Source organism: Trifolium pratense, linkage group LG5 (genome assembly GCF_020283565.1).
Source record: "Trifolium pratense cultivar HEN17-A07 linkage group LG5, ARS_RC_1.1, whole genome shotgun sequence".
NCBI lineage: Eukaryota > Viridiplantae > Streptophyta > Magnoliopsida > Fabales > Fabaceae > Trifolium > Trifolium pratense.
The window spans coordinates 9,716,591-9,740,764 of NC_060063.1; the positions used below are offsets into that span (position 1 = coordinate 9,716,591).

Here is a 24,174-nt window from a genome sequence, read left to right on the forward strand (position 1 = left end):
TAGGAGTTACCACTCCTATAATGATATTCGTGTAATCCTCTTTGTTTCTGGGCTTGTGCCCTCAAGATTACCAAAAAAAAAAAAAAACTTTAATTAAACAAAATTTTAATCACTTTTATCAAGAAATACAAAGTCAATTTCCAAAAGCGTGATATAAGCTGAATTAATTGGATAAAGGAAACTCGTGACTTTTTTTGTTATTAAAAATGATATATTTTTTATATATTTTTTTAAAGACTATTTTATTTCCGTAGAGTGCAACAAAATATTTTGAAATTTGTCAAAAAGAAAATAATATTTTCTTAGAGTAATTGGATTTACAATTTTAAAAAAGTCAATTCTAAGTTTTTGGGAAAAAGAAAAGTTAATTATAAATTGAAAAATACTTATAAATTTGCACATACGATATTAGCCCATATTGCTAACCCATTAAAGCGTGTAGGAACCGTGGGATTGTAAAATTCATTGTTAGGTTCTTAACATAATATAGGCAATACACAATAACATCAACCACCATTTTTCAATTCTTTGACCGTTTCTCTTCTTTATTTTTCGAATGGGAAATTTAATATTTCTTGGTGATCAAGGATCATGAGAAAAATATTTAAAAAATAAAATAGAAATTTTGTAGAAATTTACCATTTGCTTTTGCTTTTAGAATTCACATTGCTAGTTATAGTTTTAGTCTCTTCAACCATTATAAATATTACCACATCGTTAATCTTCTTCAATACTCATCATTTCCAAAAAATATATTTGTGTTAATTTTCTCTCATAAACAAACTTGTTTCACTCTTATTTCAAAAATTCAAATATAGCTATTGTTGCTGAATTGCACCATGAGTTCTAAAAACCCTAGCATTCAGGAAGTTCTTTTTCCAACAACTAGGCCATCACCTGTTGGAACAAAATTGATTTAAAAATGTTTGCCCCTAAATCTATAAAGGTTTTGATGTTAACAAAGTATTAATTAACAATTGGAAGGATTAAAAATTTATTTTAAGTGCGCAGATATAAGCATCATATAAAGTTCAGAGGATGTGAATTCAGAAGTTCACAAGCGCTCAGAAGATGTTGGACTTCAGAAGTTACAACCTTCAGAGGATGAAGTCTTCAGAACTTCTTGAGTGACTAAAGCGTCATCAACCTCTGAAGATCTTTTTGATATCTGTGAAGATTCCCTTTGCAAGTCAACTCTTCTACCAATGAAGAAAAGGACCTTTCAAGCCTGATCAGTTCAGCTACCCTCTGTTTGTCTGTTCTAACTTGAGAACGTGGGTCTTCAGTTTTGTTAGCTGAATAAGGAAAGTCTTCTCTGCTGTAGTCAAAGTAACTGAAACTCTTTCTTAGTTTTGGATACAACCAAACTGCATCAAGACAGACTGCTTGAAGACAAAAGATTATCAACTCCAACGGTTCCTTTTGCAACGACTCTTTTCTAGTGGTATATATACTAGAAGATTCAGCTACAACATAGACAATTATTAAGGATTGAACGTACGCTGAACAAACTCTGAACTTTGTGATATACAAGCTCTGAACCGCTGTTAAGTGTTTTTGCACTTTAGTCTAATACTCTGTACTCTTTGTATTGGCTCTCATTAGGTTCGGTTAAGAGCATTTGTATATTGTTATATACTTTTATATTACTTGAGATAACTTAAGCTTGTGTGCTTAAGTGTGAAGTCTCTTGCTTGTGTGCTTGAGCATTGTTGAGAAGTCTCTTGCTTGTGTGCTTGAGCAGGTGTAATCTTGTGTGATTATAGTGAAATCCCTTGGAAGTGCAAGGGGACTGGACTACTCTCGTTTTGTGAGAGGAACCAGTATAAATTGCTTGTGTGATCTCTCTCTCTATCTTGCTTTTGTTTGTGTTATTTATCCGCTGCTAACGTAGTTGAGTTAAGAACTTAAAAAGGTTTTAACTTGGCTAAAACACAATTCAACCCCCCCTTCTTGTGTTTTCACACCTTCAATTGGTATCTAGAGCTCTGGTCTGTTACTTTCACTTAACAGTGAGACAGTAAAGATCTTGTGAGAACACTATGTCTGGAGGAGACGATAGTAGCACTAGAACCGGTGAGGCCAGTGGTGCTGGTGGTGGTCCTAGAAATGCTTTTGGTTATGACTACTTAAGTAATGAATCACATGAACATAGTGGAAACAGAAAAGCCCCTATATTCAATGGTGATGCTTCATTATTTGAGTGGTGGAAAGAGAGATTGTATAGCAATATTACTGCTATTGATCATGAGTTGTGGGATTTGGTTGAGTTGGGAGTAACTTTTGAAAACTTAAATGAACATGGAAGATTGTCCATTGAGCATAGAAAGTTACTCACACCAGCTAACTTAAAAACCTACACTAAGCATCATAGAGTAAAGGACATTGTTGTTGGTGCTATTAGACATGAAGATTATGTCAGAATAGAGGACAAGTCTACTGCTAAATCTATCTTTGATTCTATGTGTGCTACCTATGATGGTAATGAAAAGGTTCAAGAGGCTAAAGCTAGTCTTTTGATAAGGCAATATGAACTATTCACTATGCAACAAGATGAAAACATTGAGACTATGTTTACAAAGTTTCAAATCCTTGTATCTGGTCTTAAAGCTCTCAAGAGAAGTTATTCCACCTATGACCATGTTCAGAAGATTCTGAGAAGTCTTCCTATTGCTTGGAGACCCAAGGTCACTGCAATAGAGGAAGCTCAAAATCTCAAGACTCTGAGTCTTGAAGCTCTGATAAGCAATCTCAGAAGCCATGAGATGGTTCTGGATGCTGACTCAGAAACTAAGAAGAAGTCCAAGTCAGTGGCTTTACAGTCAACTAAGACTACTTCTAAGGCTCTTAAGACTCAGCTTCTTGATATTGAAGAAGAATCTTCTGCTGATGGTCAAGAGGATGAGATGAATGAGGATGAGTTTGCTTTATTCACCAAGTTTCAGCAATGGAACAGATTTAACAAAAGAAATTTCAGAGGTAACAGCTCCAGAAATTTTGTCAGCAAAAAGGATGATCAGAAGAACTGCTTCAACTGTAAGAAGCCAGGACACTTTATTGCTGATTGTCCAGAAATGTCTGCTAAAGACAAAAGCAAAAGATACAGCTCAAAGAAGCAACAATTCAAGAGTAAATTGAGAAAGAGTCTGATGGCTACCTTTGAAGAGCTATCATCTGAGGAAGAAGTTGAGGAAGAAGAAGAGGCAAATCTAGCCCTGATGGCTTCAACTGACTCAGATATAGACTCAGACGATGAATCAGAATCAGAATCAGATTCTGAAGTAACTGATGAGGTATTTTCTGACTGCTCTAAATCTCAACTTATAACTGCACTTAACAAGGTCATTGAGAAACATCTCAGAGTGTTAAGTAAACAAAAAGTTTTACAAGAAAAGCTTAACACTCTGACTGAACAAGCAGAACATTTTCAAGGTCTTTATCAAGAAACTCTGAGTAGAGTAAATGACTTTGAAAAGGGTTGTGCTGTTTGTCACAAACCTATTGATGAGCAGGAAATAGCTCTTCAACAGTTTGTGCATCTCAACCTTGGTAAGAGCAAAGCTGCTAATCTTGTTTATAATGTCATGAGACATAGAGGAGAGGGACTCGGCTATGAATATGGTAGAACATATTCAAAGCTGAAGACCTCTGCCAAAAAGGTTGGAAAATCTTGGGTTTATTATGTTGTTCCGCAAAGTGAAGAGGGAAAGAATCCTGGTAGTGTTGAAAATGACAAAGATGATCTGAGTGATTTAGAAGCTGACAGCTCAGAGGAACCCAGTTCCTCAGGATCTGAAAGAAGATGTTCAGAAGATAGAAGTTGTTCAGAACCTGAGAACATTAGCTCAGAAGTTCTGAAAGCTTCAACATCTGAAACTTCAAAATCTGGATCCAAAGGAACTTCAGTACCTGAAGCTAGTCAATCTAAAGGATCAGAAGTTCTTAAAAGAAAAAATTCTAAATCTCAGATGGAGTACAGGACTCAGATTATTTATGATTCTAGAGTCAGTAGATATAATCAATCAGAACATGGGATTGGTGATAGATACAAACCCTGGAATCATAAACAATCCAAATCTTGGAATAATAACAGATTTCAAAAGAAAAGGTTTCAAAAAGGTTATTATTCCAAACCAAGATCTTTCTCTAACACTAGACAACATAATAAGCATTTGTGGACTAACAAGCGTGGACCCAGAAGATGGGTACCAAAAGCTGAAATTATGTACCATTCAGATTTACCAACTAGGAAAGGATATGTCTTACCTAAAGTATGGAAACAAGTCCTATGCAAAGGAAGAAGGGCTTATGTCCTAGATACATGGTTGACAAGTTCTCAAGTTAACAATCAGAACTTGGACAATGAAGAGGAAGAATACTGGGATGACTTTATCATTAACCTTGATGAAGAGTTCTATCGCAATGATTAAAGTTGTTTCTCATACAGCCTGCCACTCAAAGAAGTATCATGAATCATTCATGGTATTTGGATAGTGGATGTTCAAGGCATATGACTGGTGACAAACAACTATTTTCTAAGCTGACTATGAAAGAAGGAGGATCTGTTGGCTTTGGAGGTAATCAAAAAGGAAAGATAATAGGTACAGGTACAGTAGGTAATTCTTCCCTATCTATTAATGATGTTTGGTTAGTTGATGGACTTAAGCATAATCTATTGAGCATAAGTCAATTTTGCGACAATGGTTATGTAGTCATTTTTAATAAGGAATCATGTACTGTAACCAAACAATCTGATAATTCCATTATATTCAAGGGTCTTAGAAAGAACAGTGTTTATAAAATTAATCTTTCTGATTTGAATGAACAAAAAGTGATGTGTCTTTTGACTTTGAGGAAGAAAAATGGGTCTGGCATAAGAGGTTAGGCCATGCTAACTGGAGATTGATCTCTAAGCTTAGCAAGCTTGACCTTGTCAGAGGATTACCTAAAATCAAATATCACTCAAACACACTTTGTGGTTCTTGTCAAAAAGGAAAGATTACAAAATCATCTTTTAAACCTAAGAACATTGTTTCTACTTCAAGACCATTGGAACTTCTTCACATTGATCTTTTTGGGCCAGTTCACACTGCCTCTATCAATGGAAAGAAGTATGGATTAGTAATTGTTGATGATTACAGTAGATGGACTTGGGTAAAATTCCTAAGAACAAAAGATGAAGCTTATGATGAGTTTAGCATCTTCTGCAAACAAATTCAAAATGAAAAAGGCTACACTATTTTAAAAGTTAGAAGTGATCATGGTGGAGAATTTGAAAATGAACCTTTTGAAAACTTTTGTGAAAAATATGGCATTCTGCATGAATTCTCCTCTCCTAGAACTCCTCAACAAAATGGGGTTGTAGAAAGGAAGAATAGAACTCTGCAAGAAATGGCCAGAACCATGATGCATGAAACAAATGTAGCAAAGTTTTTATGGGCAGAAGCTGTAAACACAGCATGTTATGTTCAGAATAGAATCTATATCAGATCTAAGATGAACAAAACTGCTTATGAATTGTTTAAAGGAAGAAAGCCTGATATTTCTTATTTTCATCAGTTTGGGTGTACTTGTTACATCTTAAACAACAAAGTCCATCTAAAGAAATTTGATGCTAGAGGCTACAAGGGTATCTTTATAGGATACTCTGAACGCTCAAAAGCATACAGACTGTATATTTCTGAAACACATACTGTGGAAGAAACTATGCATGTCAAATTTGATGACAAAGAGCCTGACCAAGTGTCAGAGCTTGTGGAAGGTTTGTCTAGATTTCAGGTATCAGAGGATCAATATTCAGATATTCCAAACTATTCAGAACATCCATTCTCTGAAGAACCTCTGAATACAACAGTTCCTACAGACTCTGAACAACAAAGAACTGAAGCAACTGCTGAACCTGATGTTAATGAGTCTGAAGATGATGAGCCCCCAAGAAATACTTTCAAATACAAATCATCACATCCAGAGGAACTGATATTAGGCAACAAGGATAGTCCAAGGAAGACAAGATCTCAACTAAGAAATGAGGAATCTTTAGTTGGTCTGATCTCAATGATGGAACCTTCAAAGATTGATGAAGCTCTGAAAGATGATGCTTGGATTGTAGCAATGCAAGAAGAGCTGAATCAATTTCAAAGGAATGATGTGTGGACTCTAGTGCCTAAGCCTTCACACAAGAACATTATTGGAACAAAATGGGTATTCAGAAACAAGCTGAATGAACAAGGTGAAGTGGTAAGAAACAAGGCTAGATTGGTTGCACAAGGTTATAGTCAACAAGAGGGGATTGACTATACTGAAACCTTTGCACCAGTTGCTAGACTTGAAGCAATCAGGTTACTTCTATCTTATGCTGTTAATCATGGAATAACCTTGTATCAGATGGATGTTAAAAGTGCCTTCTTAAATGGTTTTATTTCTGAAGAAGTGTATGTTAAGCAACCTCCTGGTTTTGAAGATGTCTCAAACCCAAAACATGTTTTTAAATTGAAGAAATCACTGTATGGTCTGAAACAAGCTCCAAGAGCTTGGTATGATAGACTCAGTAATTTCCTTCTTGAAAAAGGTTTTGAAAAAGGAAAGGTTGACTGCACACTCTTTAGAAAAACAACCAAAGAAGACATTTTAATCATTCAAATTTATGTTGATGATATTATTTTTGGTTCAACTAATGCTTCCTTGTGCAAGAACTTTTCTAAGATAATGCAGGATGAATTTGAAATGAGCATGATGGGAGAATTGAAATTCTTTCTTGGAATTCAAATCAATCAGAAGAAGGAAGGAACTTATGTTCATCAATCAAAATATACCAAGGAACTTCTGAAGAAGTTCAATCTAAATGATTGCAAGATAATGAACACTCCTATGCATTCAACTACCAACATGAGCAAGTCAGATGATGAAGGAAAAGTAGATCAAAAGGTTTACAGAGGTATGATTGGTTCCTTACTCTATTTGACAGCCTCTAGACCAGATATTTTATTCAGTGTATGCTTATGTGCAAGATTCCAGTCAGATCCTAGAGAATCTCATCTTACTGCTGTAAAGAGAATCTTTAGGTATCTGAAAGGAACAACTAATCTTGGACTTCTCTATAAGAAATCCAATGATTATGTGCTAAATGGATTCTGTGATGCTGACTATGCTGGAGATAAAATTGAAAGAAAATCCACAAGTGGCAATTGTCAATTTGTTGGTGAAAACCTTATCTCCTGGGCTAGTAAGAGACAAACTACTATAGCTTTGTCTACAGCAGAAGCAGAATACATTTCAGCAGCTAAGTGTTGTACACAACTACTCTGGCTAAAGTATCAGTTGGAAGATTATCAGGTAAGCAGTAACAATATTCCTTTATATTGTGATAATACTGCAGCCATTCATTTATCTAAAAATCCTATCCTACACTCTAGAGCCAAACATATTGAAATCAAACACCATTTTATCAGAGATTATGTTCAGAGAGGCATTATAGATATTAAGTTTGTTGATACTGAAAATCAATGGGCTGACATATTTACTAAAGCCTTACCTGTTGAAAGATTTGATTTTATAAAGAAACATCTGAACATGTTTTCAATCTCTGAATGAAAATTTTTTTTGGGCTTTTAAAGTGTAAGAGGTTATGTATATCAGAACTTATGATTCAGAACATCTGAAACACAAGCTCTGAAGTACTTGACTCTGATAGAGAATTTTAAATAACTCAGAGGCTCTGAACTATTTAAGTGGGAAACGTTTAGTATTCACTGCTGAACAGTTGTCCATTAAAATAGCAGTTACCGAGTAAATTTCTGCACGTGGTCTACGTGTGTCAGGTAGTGGGTGGTTAATGATGACTTTTGGTATTCAACTTTCTGTCAATTAGCGTAACTTCCCAAATTTGCTATTTTCGTGATAACTGTGTGCATTTAAATAAAACTTACACAATACACTTGCACACTTCTCACTTTCACAACCTACACTTTCATATTCTCTCTAAACCTCCAACAAACTTTCTTTCTCTCTCGTTAGTTTCCAAACCCTACCCTATCTCCAACAATGGCTGGACCTTCGTCGTCAACAAAGATTCCACCTTTTATGTTCAAAAATCTCCAAATCGTTGGGAACGAGATGGAGTTTCCAGAATCTGAGCTCATATTCCTTTATGAAAAGATGATCGACTTCGACAGTATAAAGGCAAATGGGTTTGATGTGAAACATTACTTCTCCGCTCAAGGTTGGGATAAATACTTCAGCATGTTAAATGGTCCTATTTACCCAGATCTCTTGAAGAAATTCTGGATGAAAGCTAAGGTCTTTGACAAGCATGAAGCTAAGGAAGAAGAACGTGCTGCTATTGAGAGAAATCCTAGTTTAAAAGGTAAATCTAGGAAAGAAATGGGTTTATTGGAATTCACTGGGAAACAAATTAGGTCTAACATCTGTGGTATGAACCTAGCTTTCTCACCTATTCATTTTAATGCGTTGCTTGGTCTAGATAACTCTGGGATAGAGTTGGATGTTTTTGAGAAGGACACTAGGTACAGAGATGATCTTCTGGCTCTGATGTGTACAGATTTGAAACTGAAGGGTAAAGTCAAGGGTTTGACTGACGTCTGCAGAGTACTTTTCAAGATCATACTAGCTTCTATCAGTCCAAGAGTTGGTGGTACTGATACCATTTCCTGGACTCATCGTCATCTGATCTACTTTCTTCTGAAAGAAATGAAGGTGAATCTGGGAGAATATTTCTTTGAGAGGATCTGTGAGGCAATCTTCTTAAGCAAATCTCAGAGGAAGACAGCTATAGCCTATCCAAGATTACTCTCAGACCTTCTATATCAAGGTCATGTTGTTGAGAATCTGAAGAAGTTTCATCCGGAACTTGTTGAAAAGAAATTCACTCCTGAAATTCTGAATGCCAGCTTCCTCACCAAGATGCGTCTCATTTCATCCAAAGTGGTTCCACCTCCACAAGAGTTTACAGCCAATCTTGAAGATCGTCTGTATGTGGATGGATATCCAGTTATCTCAGAAGCTGATGCTGAGCACATCATTCAGGACTATTTGGAAGTGCTCAGACAAGAAGGATTTGTTGTTGATAGAAGTATGGTTCCTCCAGCTCCTGTAAACATGTATAATCCTAAGAGGAAACCAAAGAGGAAAGCTGAACAAGATAAACCAGATCTTCTGGCTCAGAAGAAGGTTAAGGTAGAAGAAGCTACTGCTGAGCAAAGAACAAAGAGGAAACATGAAGCTTTGACTGGAAAAGCTGCTGCACCATCATCAAAGGAGCCTATCATTGTTGATGATGAAGAGGAAAGTGAGGAAAGTGAATCCTCTGAATCAGAAACTGAATCTGATGAAGAGACTCTGGCTGCTCGTTTGAGGAAAAGACCTGCTCCTACTCCTAAAGGTAAAGGTAAGTCTACTAAGTACATCTTTAATGAAGCTGAAATTGGAATAGGTTATACTAAACCACTTAGGACTATACTTCCTGAACCCACAATTATTCCAACCTCTGACAACCCTCTTTCTGAACTAGAAAAACATCTGAGCCCTGACCCTCTCAATAATCAACTTCTTTCTCATGAAACCCACAAATCTAGCTCATCTCCTAAACCAAAATCACCTCTACCTCAACCACAACAACTATCACCTGTCATTCCACCATCTGAACCTCAACCAGATATTCCAAATGCTGAACCAACCCCTGAACAACTTGCTCCTGAACCAACCCCTGAACAACTTGCTCCTGAACCAACCCCTGAACATAAATCTCCTGAACCATCGCCTGAACATATTTACCCTGAATCAACTTCTGACATATCATCATCTGAACCAACCCCTGAACCCCATCCTAACCCAAGTGCTGAACATGCTTCTCCTGAGCGTATTCACACTTGTGCTCCCAAGCCTACAGAGGCAGAAGTTGTGATTATTGACAACCCTGCTACTGAAACACCTAATCTCTCTACCATTCCCAATCCTTCACCCTCATCATCTAACTCTTTTTGTAATCTATCCACTCAGTTTCATGATGACTTACGTAGATTATCTAAGATAAAGGACAGGTTCTTAGTTTGTCCTTCTGATGTGGACCTAGAAGTGTCACGCATTAAGGCAAGGATTTGCAATGCCTTGGATGATGCTGCTGAAGAAATTAAGGCTGTGATTGGAAGAAGAGACTTGGATGTGATAAGCTTCATGAGGGAAAGTCTGGCTAGGGCTGAATTGAAAAGGTTAACCATGTTTAATCATGCTGGATTTGAACTTGCTAAGCTGGAAGCACTTGCTGCTGCTGAACAACGTCTGAACGCTTTCAAAGTCATCTGGATAGACTCCAAGCTGTTTCAGAGTCTTGAAGCTCAGAGGTCTGAGTCTGAAAGGTTAGAAGAAGCTGCTGCAAGAGTTGCCCAGTTGGCAAATGAGTTGCAACCCGAGGACTTTTCAGAGGATGATGTGCTGGCTTCTCAGAATCACGAGGATGTACTGATGATTGATTACCCAGAGGAAGGTGAACCCTCTGATAAAGGCAAGGCACCTTTGGTTGAAGAACAAGCGCCTTTGGTTCAAGATCAAGCTCCTGTTGTGGCTGATCAGTTGCAGATCTTTCAAGAAGCTCTGAGGGAGCAGCAAGAAGGTTTGGAAAGGCAAAGGACAGCTCACCTCAACTTGGAATCCAAAGTGGATGGTCTGGTTTCCAACGTGGGATCTCTGAATGACAAATTCGACCAGCTCTTAGCCTTTCTTAAGAAACCCTAGGATTCTAAGCACTTGTTTTAAGCTTTCTTTTTATTTTCTTGAACACTTTTTCTGGTTTATCTATTTCAAGTTGTTTTGTTTATGTTTTGCTTGCTCACTTCTTTCATGTTCACTTGATATTTATATTTTCTTGATAAATAAGAACATAAGAACACAAGATGCTTTTTAAAACGAAAATTTTTTTATTAATGATCTAACAATGTTGAGTACATTGGTATAAAGAAAAAGAAAAAGACAACCTAATCCTAATCAGATGGATAAAACTCAGAAGAAATCTCTGATTTCTCCTCAGCATCATCTGATGAAATTTCTATGGGAGAACTCAACATAGTCAGCATCATCTTCATTCTCTTCAGCTTCAGAATCTGATGAGATGATTATTATCTCAGCATCTTGTGGTTTCTTGTTGTCTTCTTTATTTTTCTCCTCTTCTTCGCGTTTTTCGTCTTCTTTTCTTCTCTTAAACTCTGCGATGCGTAAACTAAATCTTTTCATTATTCCTAATCTTTCTTGTTTCACTTGTTTACTCTTGTTTTTACGTGAAGAAGGCATGTTAACTCGTTCACCTTTTTATAAACCTGTGAGCGCGTTGGTTTTCGTTTTTAACATAAATTCACCTTTGTAACAACCACTCTTCTTCTTTGACTGTCTTGGTTATATAAATTTTTTTTACTTTTTGATAATGACAAAAGGGGGAGTAGTTACGCATTAATTGATAAGTGATAAGTTCAAAACTGAAACCACTTTTATCTCGCTTTTATCCGTTATGTTAAAAGTTGTTACTTTTAAGTTGTTTTACGTATTTCAATGTGGAGACTAAGTTAGTTGAAACTGAAATAAATTTCATTAGTAAGGATAAGTTAAGAGTGCAATTTTAACTTAGCCTTATGAGACTTAGGGGGAGAGCTTGCAAACCTCTCACTCTGAAGAAAGATATGAAACTTGTTTTATTTCAAACCATCTTAATCTTATACTAAATTAAAATATCATGGATAAAACATAAAGTTCAGACTTTATGGAATATCAATCTTAGGGGGAGCTTGCAAACCTCATAAACCTAAGAGAAACATGATAAGTTAATTTAACAACAATTGTCAATTAATACTGATGTTTGTCATCATCAAAAAGGGGGAGATTGTTGGAACAAAATTGATTTAAAAATGTTTGCCCCTAAATCTATAAAGGTTTTGATGATAACAAAGTATTAATTAACAATTGGAAGGATTAAAAATTTATTTTAAGTGCGCAGATATAAGCATCATATAAAGTTCAGAGGATGTGAATTCAGAAGTTCACAAGCGCTCAGAAGATGTTGGACTTCAGAAGTTACAACCTTCAGAGGATGAAGTCTTCAGAACTTCTTGAGTGACTAAAGCGTCATCAACCTCTGAAGATCTTTTTGATATCTGTGAAGATTCCCTTTGCAAGTCAACTCTTCTACCAATGAAGAAAAGGACCTTTCAAGCCTGATCAGTTCAGCTACCCTCTGTTTGTCTGTTCTAACTTGAGAACGTGGGTCTTCAGTTTTGTTAGCTGAATAAGGAAAGTCTTCTCTGCTGTAGTCAAAGTAACTGAAACTCTTTCTTAGTTTTGGATACAACCAAACTGCATCAAGACAGACTGCTTGAAGACAAAAGATTATCAACTCCAACGGTTCCTTTTGCAACGACTCTTTTCTAGTGGTATATATACTAGAAGATTCAGCTACAACATAGACAATTATTAAGGATTGAACGTACGCTGAACAAACTCTGAACTTTGTGATATACAAGCTCTGAACCGCTGTTAAGTGTTTTTGCACTTTAGTCTAATACTCTGTACTCTTTGTATTGGCTCTCATTAGGTTCGGTTAAGAGCATTTGTATATTGTTATATACTTTTATATTACTTGAGATAACTTAAGCTTGTGTGCTTAAGTGTGAAGTCTCTTGCTTGTGTGCTTGAGCATTGTTGAGAAGTCTCTTGCTTGTGTGCTTGAGCAGGTGTAATCTTGTGTGATTATAGTGAAATCCCTTGGAAGTGCAAGGGGACTGGACTACTCTCGTTTTGTGAGAGGAACCAGTATAAATTGCTTGTGTGATCTCTCTCTCTATCTTGCTTTTGTTTGTGTTATTTATCCGCTGCTAACGTAGTTGAGTTAAGAACTTAAAAAGGTTTTAACTTGGCTAAAACACAATTCAACCCCCCCTTCTTGTGTTTTCACACCTTCATCACCAACATCATCATCCTCTCAATCCACTGCTGGTACTAAACTTCCAACCATGGGGCAGATCTTTGGAAGGAGAAACTAAATAATATATTCACCATACTTATATGATTGATATACATATGGATCATGATTCTCTGCAGTCATTTGACGCATTAATGCAGTTAAGACAATTATGGTTGTTGGATCGTAACTTAGACATTTTAGATTTCAAAATTAGTATTTTTTTATTTTTAAAATTTCAAGTAGTATACGATCCAACGACTACGGTTGTCCTAAATGAGTGAATGTGTCAAATTTTAATTGCAGATAATCTGATTTGTATATCTATATATTTTCTTTTATTCTTTGATTCCAATTTGTTTGTTACTGTTTATATAGGAAGCTATATATACAAAGAAAGCTTAATAGTGTTTACTTAGATGCACCTTATTAAATTGTTTGTAATAGTGCTCTATATCATATCATAAAAAGCGTAAGATCTCACTACACATTGATTCATTTATGGATCCATTACTAACATTTGTTTCTTTCATCTAGGTCAAGCACAAATTTACTTCTTTTTTATTAACTTTTTAATCAACTGATTGGTTAGCTAATTACAGTATAACGTTAAACTCTTTCGAGATTTGCATGTTTTGAAGATACCTCATAGAGAGCTTCAAAGTCTTCTGTTTTATGACAATTCTAACACGTGCATCCCTCGGATTATTAGTTTCGTTTCCTTTTTTTTTGGATTTTGCCCCTTTTATGTAAAAAAAAAAAATAAACACTTAAAATATCATTTAATAAGTTGTGGACCGTCACACCTTGCTCTTAAGACGGTAACATAATATTTCTCATTTTTTTCTTGGAAAAATATGAAGGCGCGTAAACGTAAAATTTAAGATCTTTGACAATTTCTCTAATTTTCTCGTTCCAACTTAGAAACATATTTATGTGTCAAAAAAATAGAGTTGGGATCCTCTCTATTTCCAATTCTTTCCATTTCCTCCATTATTATATAGTTTTGGGAATATAAATGCAAAAATGTGACATTAAGTGGGTCCAAATGTCATTTATACACCTCAAAATATTTAAAAACTTTGATAATAGAAGAAATGAAAAACATAAGAAATGGAGAGGATCTCAACTCAAAAAAATAAATAAATTTAGAAACATGTTTTAGTTATAAATATGCTACCTCTACCTGTTGCTCACGAAACGTGCTTCACCTAACGGCTAACGCTAACTCCACCTTTATCTCTTAATTGACAACATTTCGTAAGCCTAAGTTATAAGTTATATAATACTAGGGGTAAACCCGTGCGTTGCACGGGTTCGATTAAATATATAATTAAAATATTTTTATAAATGAAAAATAATAATTGTTATAAATATAATAATATCATATAGTTAAATAATAGATATTAAAATAGCATATTTAACTCCTCTTCGATGTATTATTGGTCAAAAAGGAATAAGAAAATACGAGACATAAGAGCAATTTAAAGTTCGCTTATAGATATGTCGTAAAATAAATTATAACCTTTAACTTCTAAACTTTTGCATAGATCATATACATTCAAATTATTTCTAATGTAGTTGAGACATACAATTTTTTTTTTTACAAAACATACCAAATCCATGGTTTAAATAGAAGAAAAACTTCCGATCAAAAGGACGTGCTCCACAATCATCACACTGCAATGACCACATTTATTGCATAAAACAATCTTTAAACTTCAGTCCTTAAAAAGATGAAAAATGGATATTGAAAATAGAATAACATTCATATATATAGACATAATTTGCTAAAATATCTATACATAGAAAACATACAAAATAATTTAAATACAAAAAATGAGAGAGCATGACTAAACAAAAAGTATGTGATACATGTGAATAGATATTAGTTATATAAGGATCATGGTTACATTGAGAAGCATTCCAACAGTCATAAGATTTAATTGTAATGAGTGTTTAGTTATCATTGCATTATATTTTTACAAATTAACTATGCAAATGTTAATTTATAGCATAAGAAATTAGATCTCTTTATGCAAAAACCACAATAACACATGAAGTTTAATTCTTTTCATTTTAGTGTGCTGTTTCTTTTGCAGATAATCAAAAGTCACACTATTAATTGGTGTGAATAAGCAAGCATTGAGGGAGATCTTCCGGTTCCAAGAGAAGCATGAGTTGGAATTGTAATATATTTTTGCAATTCTTTATCATCCCAAGAATGCACACTACATTCTATGGTGGATGGAGCACTCCAGACATATAGAGAGTTTCTCTCATATGGTCTATTCGGGTTGCTCAATGCATAAAAGTTTCTCAACTGAACATAAAATAATGAAATGTCGCCCAAAGTTTCCAGTTTGACATAATTCATAGTTAAGAAGTCTATCTTGTACACATTTGGTAATGTATTGTGATGCCTAAAATCAACCACTAAAAGTTGCTCGTCACAACAAACCAACCAACGAAAGGGTGAGACAACTGTTTCATTAGGGGTACTCTTCAGTTTTAGAAATGTAATATTTGCAGAATTCAAGTTGATTACCCTATGTTGGCCTTGTTAGTGAGACCATATATTTTATTATGAAAAACCACAAAGTTGACTACCGTCCCTTGATTTTCCGTTGTCGAATAAGTAACCCAACCACAATTTCGAGATTGATAGACATTCAAACTCCCAGGAACAAAAATATTGCATAAAACCACCAAGAAAAATTCCTCAGAACATTTTCCGAAAGCAAGCAAGGCATGGTTGGCCAAACCAACAGACTGAACTTTAAAGGTAGAGACATTGATTACCTTCCTTATAATGTAATAGATCTCTTATAATATTTCATAAGTTTGAAAGGATGTATCATTTTTTTATTTTATTAGTGTAATCATATAAGATTTTAGTTTTCTTTATATGAGTTGCAATTTTATCGTCAAATGTTACTTTGTTTTTTATTTTTGATGTATCCCTTATTTTATTATTTTCAATAAGAGTTGGAGGTATACCTAATTATACTTGTAGACAATATTGCTCATGAGAAATGTTAAAATAAGTTTTTATTATAGAATATGATTCATATATGGTGGCTTTGACTATTTGTTCCACGTGAAATCATTTTATGAAAATTATGTATCAAATAGCGTTTTGCTTACTACGTTCTATGCAATTTAAGGTTCTAAATAATTTATCTACTTACTCTGTCTTGGAGTTTATTCTCAGTTATTCACTTGGTGAAATTTTATTCCAACTTTATTAGTCCCAATTTTTTAGTCTATTGTTTGGTTCACTTTTTTTTTTTGCTTGGTCCTTTTTTTTTGGTTTGTTTTTCTTTTTCTTGGTGAGGTTTGTGTCTCTTCAAAATTATTGTTAGTTTTTGTCCCTCTTATTTAATATTTTCTTGAACATTTATTTTATTTTTCTTATTATATTATATAAACTTAAATATTTGTTGTTGTCAATATATAAGTTTGGACGAAGATTTTATATATTTGAATTTAGGTTTAGTTATTTGGTTAAGGTAAAGAAAGTCTTAAAGATGAATTTAAGATTTAACATGTGTCATCTTCTTATTTTCTTAAAAAAATGTCATCTTATTCTTATAAATATTCCACTATTTTATTTTCAGCTGTAACGTAAACATTCTTTTAGAATATGTACTTAATTTATCCAAAAAGTTTTTAGTACAATTCTAAGTGGAGGAAAAAGTATTTAGCACAATTTCTAAACTAACATGTTTTTAGCACAATTCTTTTCATTGATTCATTTTATGGCCGTAAGAATAAGATGGCATACGTAGATTAAAATAGGACCGTCTATTAAAATTCATATATATATTCATATTGAACCATCCAGATTTAGGCAAGTGTTATACTATAAATGCATGAAGATTATATATTTGGACAACCTCTAAGTTAAGTTGAATCAATATACTTCTTACATGTATTACAATTATAAGAACCGTATGATTTGAGTGTCAACTACAAAAAAAAAACTTATTTTAATTTCTACTTTGTTTTTGTTTCTATATTTCTCTTGATCGAGATCTATATTTCTCTTGATCGAGATCAGGTAGATCACCTACACATTGTAGACAATATAGTATTTAAAAATGAGACACATATTTATATTTCTAAATTATTTGGATTGTCCTCTTTTAATTGAATGCCTCCAACATCAATATACCCTCGATCTATATAAATTTTAAGGCACTTCAAAATCAATAAAAAGAAGTCTCTTTTATCCTCTTCAACTTATTTACATGAAAAAAATTAATTATATTCCCATTAATCAACAATTTTTATACAAATCTTTTACCTTATATAAAATAATAAATGAAAAAGAAAATAAGAAACAAATAATCTAAAACATTAGACTAATAAAATAATAAATGAAAAAGAGAAGTTGTCTAATTACAAACATTATATCAATTAAAAAAAAATGATGGTTTACAAACTGCCATTAGAGTTAAATACACATCCTTACATGAGGTGCCATTTCATAGACTTTATAAGGAGCAAGGATGCAACGTAAACAAAAATAGAAGTATGTTTTATCCTGTTCTCCTCCTTCACATGAAAAAATAGTCATATTCATATTAATCGATTCAACTCAAAGTTTAATTAATCATCGAACAAAACACCGGTTGATATTTTAAAAAATATCCAACCTAAAAAAGAAATATAAAAAATGATTAGAGATGTTCCAAACTCAGAGTAATAGAAAAATTCCAATTTACAAACATATTAATAGGCAACTATCACATATATGTATATCAATTTCTTAATCAATCACATGTAGACATACCTGATATTCTAAGAGGTTAGACACCATCACCTACCAAGGACAAAAACCAATATACTTACGATGTAACTATATATATGCACACAATAGCTTTTAAATCAATTCAAGACACTATAATGTGTAACTATAACATATGGAAGGTGAAGATGCATAACTTTTTCTCATGGAGATGTTAGACAAAGAAACCATAGAGTTTTTGCAATGAGATAGATAAATTAAAATTTTGTTAAAACATAGAAGGTAAACTTCCTGATATGGTGGTGGTGATAATTAGCTTTTGGGTTAACTTTATATAGAGCTTGTGTTTGATAATTAGCTAAATTTACATATTCAATATTAGTGTCTCCAAGAATTCTTTGTTTTCAATTGCATTAATAGGAAATTGTAACATACAATATATATTTTAATATATTATTATTATTAGAGTAACTCTATTATATGAAATATGAAAAGGTTTTAATAGAGATTGTAAACTTTTCTTGTAGAGTGTCACATCATCACAATGCATGCTTGTGAGCAACTCAACAACTAAAGTATTTTTTTTTTCATAAAATTTATTTTGTCAAGCATGAAATTTTTTTGAGGAGTAATTTTTTTATTTGGTTTATTTATTTAAAGTAAATTTTTGCAAATTGCAAATCATATTTACACATGCATGATTTATATTTTATGTTTGGTAGTGTAAAATATGAAAGAGCATATATCTATTCATTGTTCTTTTTGTAATTTGTTTTTTTTTTTTTTTTCTTTCTTTCATTATTATTGGGAACCATTATTAATGTAACATATAGATAATTATTTTGGAGGATGAATGGACACACAAAATAAATTGTGGGACAAATTTTAAATAGATATGAGAAGCTCTCTAAAGCATGCCACATCATCACAATGAATGCCTATGAGCAATTCAACCTTTCTTTTACTAGTAGAGGTGGGAATAGGCTAGGCCGAGCTAGGCTTTGCCAAGCCTGAGCCTGGCCTATCAAAAAATCGAAGGTCTGAGCCTGGCCTGTGGCCTATCATAGGCTTAAATTCTAGGCCTGAGCCTGGCCTTTTGAAAGTCTGATGTGGCCTGTTAGCCTGTTTAAAAGCCTATTTCATATGAACATATTTAAATAAATAATTATATTTATTTTGAAATATACTTATGAACTAATAAAATAATGTTCCATTTGATATTTTAGAGAATTTGACTATATATGTCATCATATTTCAATTCTAGTTTATAATAATACATTTATATATGTTAAAAACTAATGTAGATTAACAAACTTAAATTACTTAAAAAGTTAATAGATTTATAATTTAATCAAAGTATAAATTTTAATATATAAATAATAATCGTAATAAAAATATTATTCATGTTAACTTAAATAGGCCGGCCTAGTAGGCCTCAAAGGCTTTTTTAATGGCCTGCGGCCTGGCCTTTTTAGCTAAATAGGCTTATAAAAAAGCATTGACCTGCTCTATTTAAAGAAATAGGCTGGCCTGGCCTGAGCCTATGTAGGCTAGGCCTTAAGGCCATGTAGGCCGGCCTGGCCTGTTCCCACCTCTATTTACTAGTAGAACCACAATAACACATGAAGTTTAATTCTTTTCATTTTAGTGTGCTGTTTCTTTTGCAGATAATCAAAAGTCACACTATTAATTGGTGTTTCCAATTATTTGCAATTAAGCATAAAATAAATCTCATAACTGATTTCAATTATTTTTTCTTCTATGGACCAATAATAAACATGTTATTGTTCTCGTATTTATCAATTCTCTTTTCTAAAAAGTCCGGTATCAAATATAAAATTATATTCATAGTTATACAATAACTTTAGTAAAATTGCATATTATTAAAAAAAAATTATAAGGAAGATTTTTTTTTTTTTATCAGAGAATTTTTTAGTAAAGTTGGACGCAAAAATGTCAATATGGCGCAATTCAGTTTTTTCTCAATTACATTATATACTATCATTTATCATTATAAGTCCAAATTTAGTAGAAAGTTGAGACAAATAATATAAGAATACATCATTGTTTGTTGATATATCTTCTTGTGATAATTTCATTTTAGAATTCCAACAATCATGAGAATTTGATGGTCATAGTATCATTTATGTCTCTCTCTAAACCATAACCGAGATATAAATTTGTAGGTCTTATTATATTAGTTGGTCACTTTTAATTAAATTTTTCATTTTTCATTATTGATATATTCTTTTGTAAGAAATTCTCTTAGAGGTGCCACATCATCACAAAGAAGGCCTAAAAGCAATTCAAGCTTCCTTTTAATAGTAAAAGATGTTATGTCAATTTTCAAGATATAATTTGGTCGAACAATCTAATAGATATCCAACCATAAAAAATATGGATTAACATATATGAAGAATATGAAATACAAAATGGATAAATAATAAAATGGTGAATTAACTGAATATACAATAGATGATAATATATTCTTATATGAGTGACTATTTGTTTTACAAATTTCTCGTAAGGATGCATGAAAATCAATAGATACTTTAGTCAATATTCTGCCATAGAAATCAATAAATTAGTGAAGGCATACATGGAAAGTAAGAAAAGAACATAAGACATTATTAAAAGTTGAAGAATACGTACCTAAGAGTTATTTTGGAGAAAGTAAATGATGACTCAAACAAAAAATTTATAAATTAGTAAATACCTTTTTCTTCCTCTGGTTCTATCACATGGATCTGGAGTAAGTAGACTAAAATAATATAACGTTCTATGTTCTCGATAACAAATGAACAACCAATATCAATAAATAAATGAGAAAAATAAGATTGTTTACTTACAATCATTGTTATGATAAAAAATATATTTTAAAGATAACTTTTAAATGAACAATATAATTTGATAAGAGTAATTGAGTATACCGGCCTTTTCATTCATTAACATTCTATTATAGTGAAAAATTATTTCTTTCAACCTACACATGAAGATCAAAAACTAAACATTAGTACAAATGAATATTGTTGGATATCAATACATAGCACCATGGTAGAAATACGCTCAAAGATTGAGTGAAAATATCAATTATTAAGATTTAGAAATAATAAGTAGAAAAAGAATGTGGGGTGGTGGTTATAAAGAGTAAGAGTGAACCTATTAGTCACTAAACTTTCTCATTTTATAGTAATGTGTTTTTCTAGCTCATACCACTTTCTAGCTCTAGAATTTGAAAGAAAAACCTATCATAATACATAGCACATACCACTTTTTTTTCTTCTTAGTATTGAAAGAATATATTTTGTGGTTATATTGGTCCCTTTTAATTCATTTAGAAACCAATTAACTTGCAATGAAGAGAGACACACGTTTTTTTTTTATATTAAATTCAGCTCTTTAAGGGATTGATCAAAGAGGTTTGGAATATCAAAGTGACTCACTTGCTTGAAATATGATGATTCCTTTTTTTATTAGTATTAGTATTGAAAGAATTCCAATAGTCATGAATATTTTGTGGTTATATAAATCTTATATATTAGTTGGTCCATTTTAATTTAATAATTTTTCATTTTAGTTAGTTGGTCCCTTTTAAGAAGTTATATAGTGCTAATTTGATATATTGATAATTAAAATTAAAATGATTTAATTAAAGGAGATGATGAAAAGGTTTTTTAATAGAGATTGTAAACTTGATAATTTGATATATTGATAATTAAAATTAAATGATTTAATTAAAGGAGATGATGAAAAGGTTTTTTAATAGAGATTGAAAATTTTTCTTGTAGAGTGCCACATCATCAAAATACTTGATTGTGAGCAACTCAACATTCCTTTTACTTGTAAAAGATATGTATTCAATGAAACCGAAATGTTAAAAGAAAATCACCATTTCGTAGGCTAATTGATTAAGTGTTTATAAAATAATAAAAAATATGAGATTATAAATCATTATTGACATCGGAGTTAAAAATAATGTAAAAATATTTTAGCTACTGAAAAGATTACTGAGATGAGTGATGCAATAGGTCACATTGTTTAAAATATTTTGTGACACTATCAAAATTGTGCAACTTGCACACAATTAGCCACCACGTCTCTAGAATCAAACAATTTAATTACAACTGTATAGGAATTCTATTGGATTGTAGGATCCGTTCTAGAAATACAACTCAAAATATGGTTTTAAAATCACTCTAATATAGAGAATGAAAAGCAGAACAGAATGAAATTCATCACATGAGTAATCATCAGCTGAACACAAATCAGAATGAAATATGGTACAAGCATCACATGAGTAATCATCAGCTGAACACAAATCAGAATGAAATTCATCAACAATTTCAGAAAGTAGTTCTAATTGAAAAACAGAGTGCTCTTCCAAAGGGTATTTCATAGCATCGAAAATATTAAACTTCGCAACAATGCCACCAAATTCCATGGACATGGTCCCATCATCAACGTCGATTTTTGTCTTTGTCGTCTTCATGAATGGTCTGCCCAAGATGATCGGCGATCTGCTTGACTCTGTTTCTCCAGCCATGTCAAGGATGTAAAAATCTGCAGGGAAAATCAAGTCATTAACTTGAACTAGCACATCTTCCACCACTCCAACAGGGCGAGCATTGCTCCTGTTTGCCAGCTGAATAGTAAGACTTGTATGCTGCAAAGGACCAAGATCAAGATTGTTAAAAATAGAAATAGGCATGACATTAATAGAAGCTCCTAAATCTAACATGCAATTTTCGAATTTTCTATCCCCAATGGTACATGGAATAGAAAAGTTCCTGGATCCTTGCATTTCTGTGGCATGGCCTGATTGAGGGCTGAAACATTAGCTTTTTCAGGCACAGGTTCGAGTGCAGCATTAGACTCAATAAGGGCTGAAACATTTCGGCCCAGATTAACTCTCTCATTTCCCTTTACTTTCCTCTTGTTTGTGCATAAATCCTTCAAGAATTTTACATATTTCGGAATCTGCTTGATCACGTCAAGGAGAGGAATGTTGACTGCTACTTTGCTGAATACATCAAGAATCTCTTTGTCTTCCTCAGCCTTGTTCTTTTTATTTTTCTGCACCCTTTGATGAAAAGGGATTGGTGGCACATATGCTTTTTCAGTCTCAGCGGTCACAAAAGGTTCAGCAGGTTCAGGAGCAGATGATGTTGCAACGGCCTTCTTCTTTTTCTCTGGAGCTGGAACTGGTTCGGTCACTCTCCCGGATCGCAAAGTAATTGCACTCACATTCCCATTTGGGTTCGGAACTGATTGTGCAGGAAGGTTACCGGAGCCTTGGGCTTGTAGTTGGCCTATTGCATTGGCCATTTGTCCCATCTGCGTTGTCAGGTTCTGAATGCTAGCATCTGTTCGTTGTTGATGTTGTGTGCTATTTGCAACCAGTTGCTTGACAAGGTCTTCCAATGAAGAAGTGGCTGGTGGGGCAGCAGGGGCTGCAGCTTGTGACTGATTCCCATATCGGAGGTTTTGATGATTCCTCCAACTAGGGTGATATTTGTTGGTGGAGAGGTCATGATTGTTGTACCTGTTTTGATTGTAAAGGGCTGCTGCTGCATATGCTTGACGAAGCTCAGTTATTGTTTCATCTTGTAGAATGGGGCATGTATCAGTCGGGTGCTCAGAAGAAGTACAAATACCACATACTTTTGCTGGTTGAGCTTTGCTAACTGCCAACTTTTTCACCAAGGTAGTAAGTTCATCAATTCTAGTAAATTAAACCATAGGAATACACAAGTACAATAGTAGAAGAATGTGCATTAAAATGCCCTGATCACAAATCTTCTGCTAAATCAATTTTTGATTCTATGTGCGCAACTTATGATGGTAATGAGAAGGTTCAAGAGGCTAAAGCTAGGCTCTTGATAAGGCAGTATGAACTTTTCGGCATGAAACAAGATGAAGATATTGAAACCATGTTCACAAGGTTTCAAACTCTTGTATCTGGTCTCAAGGTTCTGAAGAGAAGTTACACCACCTATGACCATGTTCAGAAGATTCTGAGAAGTCTTCCTCTTGCGTGGAGACCCAAAGTCACTGCAATTGAGGAAGCTCAAAATCTCAAGAATATGAGTCTTGAGGTTCTGATAAGCAATCTCAGAAGCCATGAGATGGTTTTGAATGCTGACTCAGCAGCTCAGAAGAAGTCCAAGTCTATGGCCTTACAATCAACTAGGACTTCTTCCAAAGCTCTTAAGACTCAACTTCTTGACATTGAGGAGGAATCTTCTGCAGATGGTCAAGAGGAAGAGATGGGAGATGATGAATTTGCTATGTTCACCAAGTTTCAGCAATGGGTCAGGTTCAATAAAAAGAACTTCAGAGGAAATAGCTCAAGAAACTCTGGTGTCAAGAAGGAAGAACAGAAGAATTGCTTCAATTGCAAGAAGCCAGGACATTTCATTGCTGACTGTCCTGAAATGTCTTCCAAAGACAAGAGTAAAAGGTACAA

General features: G+C 33.5%; 1 protein-coding gene and 1 long non-coding RNA gene across 2 annotated transcripts; both read right to left on the reverse strand.

Moving 5' to 3' along the window:
• Window positions 1-771: 771 nt before the first annotated feature.
• On the reverse strand, window positions 772-13,051 carry LOC123883157. The gene is made up of 3 exons (XR_006800119.1): window positions 12,961-13,051; window positions 4,243-4,245; window positions 772-897 (listed from the first exon to the last, which is right to left on the reverse strand). It is a non-coding gene; the product is annotated as an uncharacterized LOC123883157 (long non-coding RNA).
• An 8,816-nt stretch (window positions 13,052-21,867) lies between these two features.
• On the reverse strand, window positions 21,868-23,830 carry LOC123886014. Its single transcript, XM_045935352.1, has 3 exons — window positions 23,604-23,830; window positions 22,479-23,430; window positions 21,868-22,371 (listed from the first exon to the last, which is right to left on the reverse strand). Exons 1-3 carry the CDS (start codon window positions 23,828-23,830, stop codon window positions 21,868-21,870), a joined length of 1,683 nt encoding a protein of 560 aa, XP_045791308.1.
• Window positions 23,831-24,174: the final 344 nt, after the last annotated feature.

What these genes read in the sequence shown, in the direction of transcription:
- LOC123886014 (XM_045935352.1), bottom strand. Translation starts at nt 23,830, where the DNA reads ATGGCTTCTGAGATTGCTTATCAGAACCTCAAGACTCATATTCTTGAG. An exon ending in ATCTTGTTTCATGCCGAAAA is followed by an intron (nt 23,431 to 23,603) that starts GTTCATACTGCC and finishes TTAATTTACTAG; the next exon opens with AATTGATGAACTTACTACCT. An exon ending in CAGGAACTTTTCTATTCCAT is followed by an intron (nt 22,372 to 22,478) that starts GTACCATTGGGG and finishes GGTCCTTTGCAG; the next exon opens with CATACAAGTCTTACTATTCA.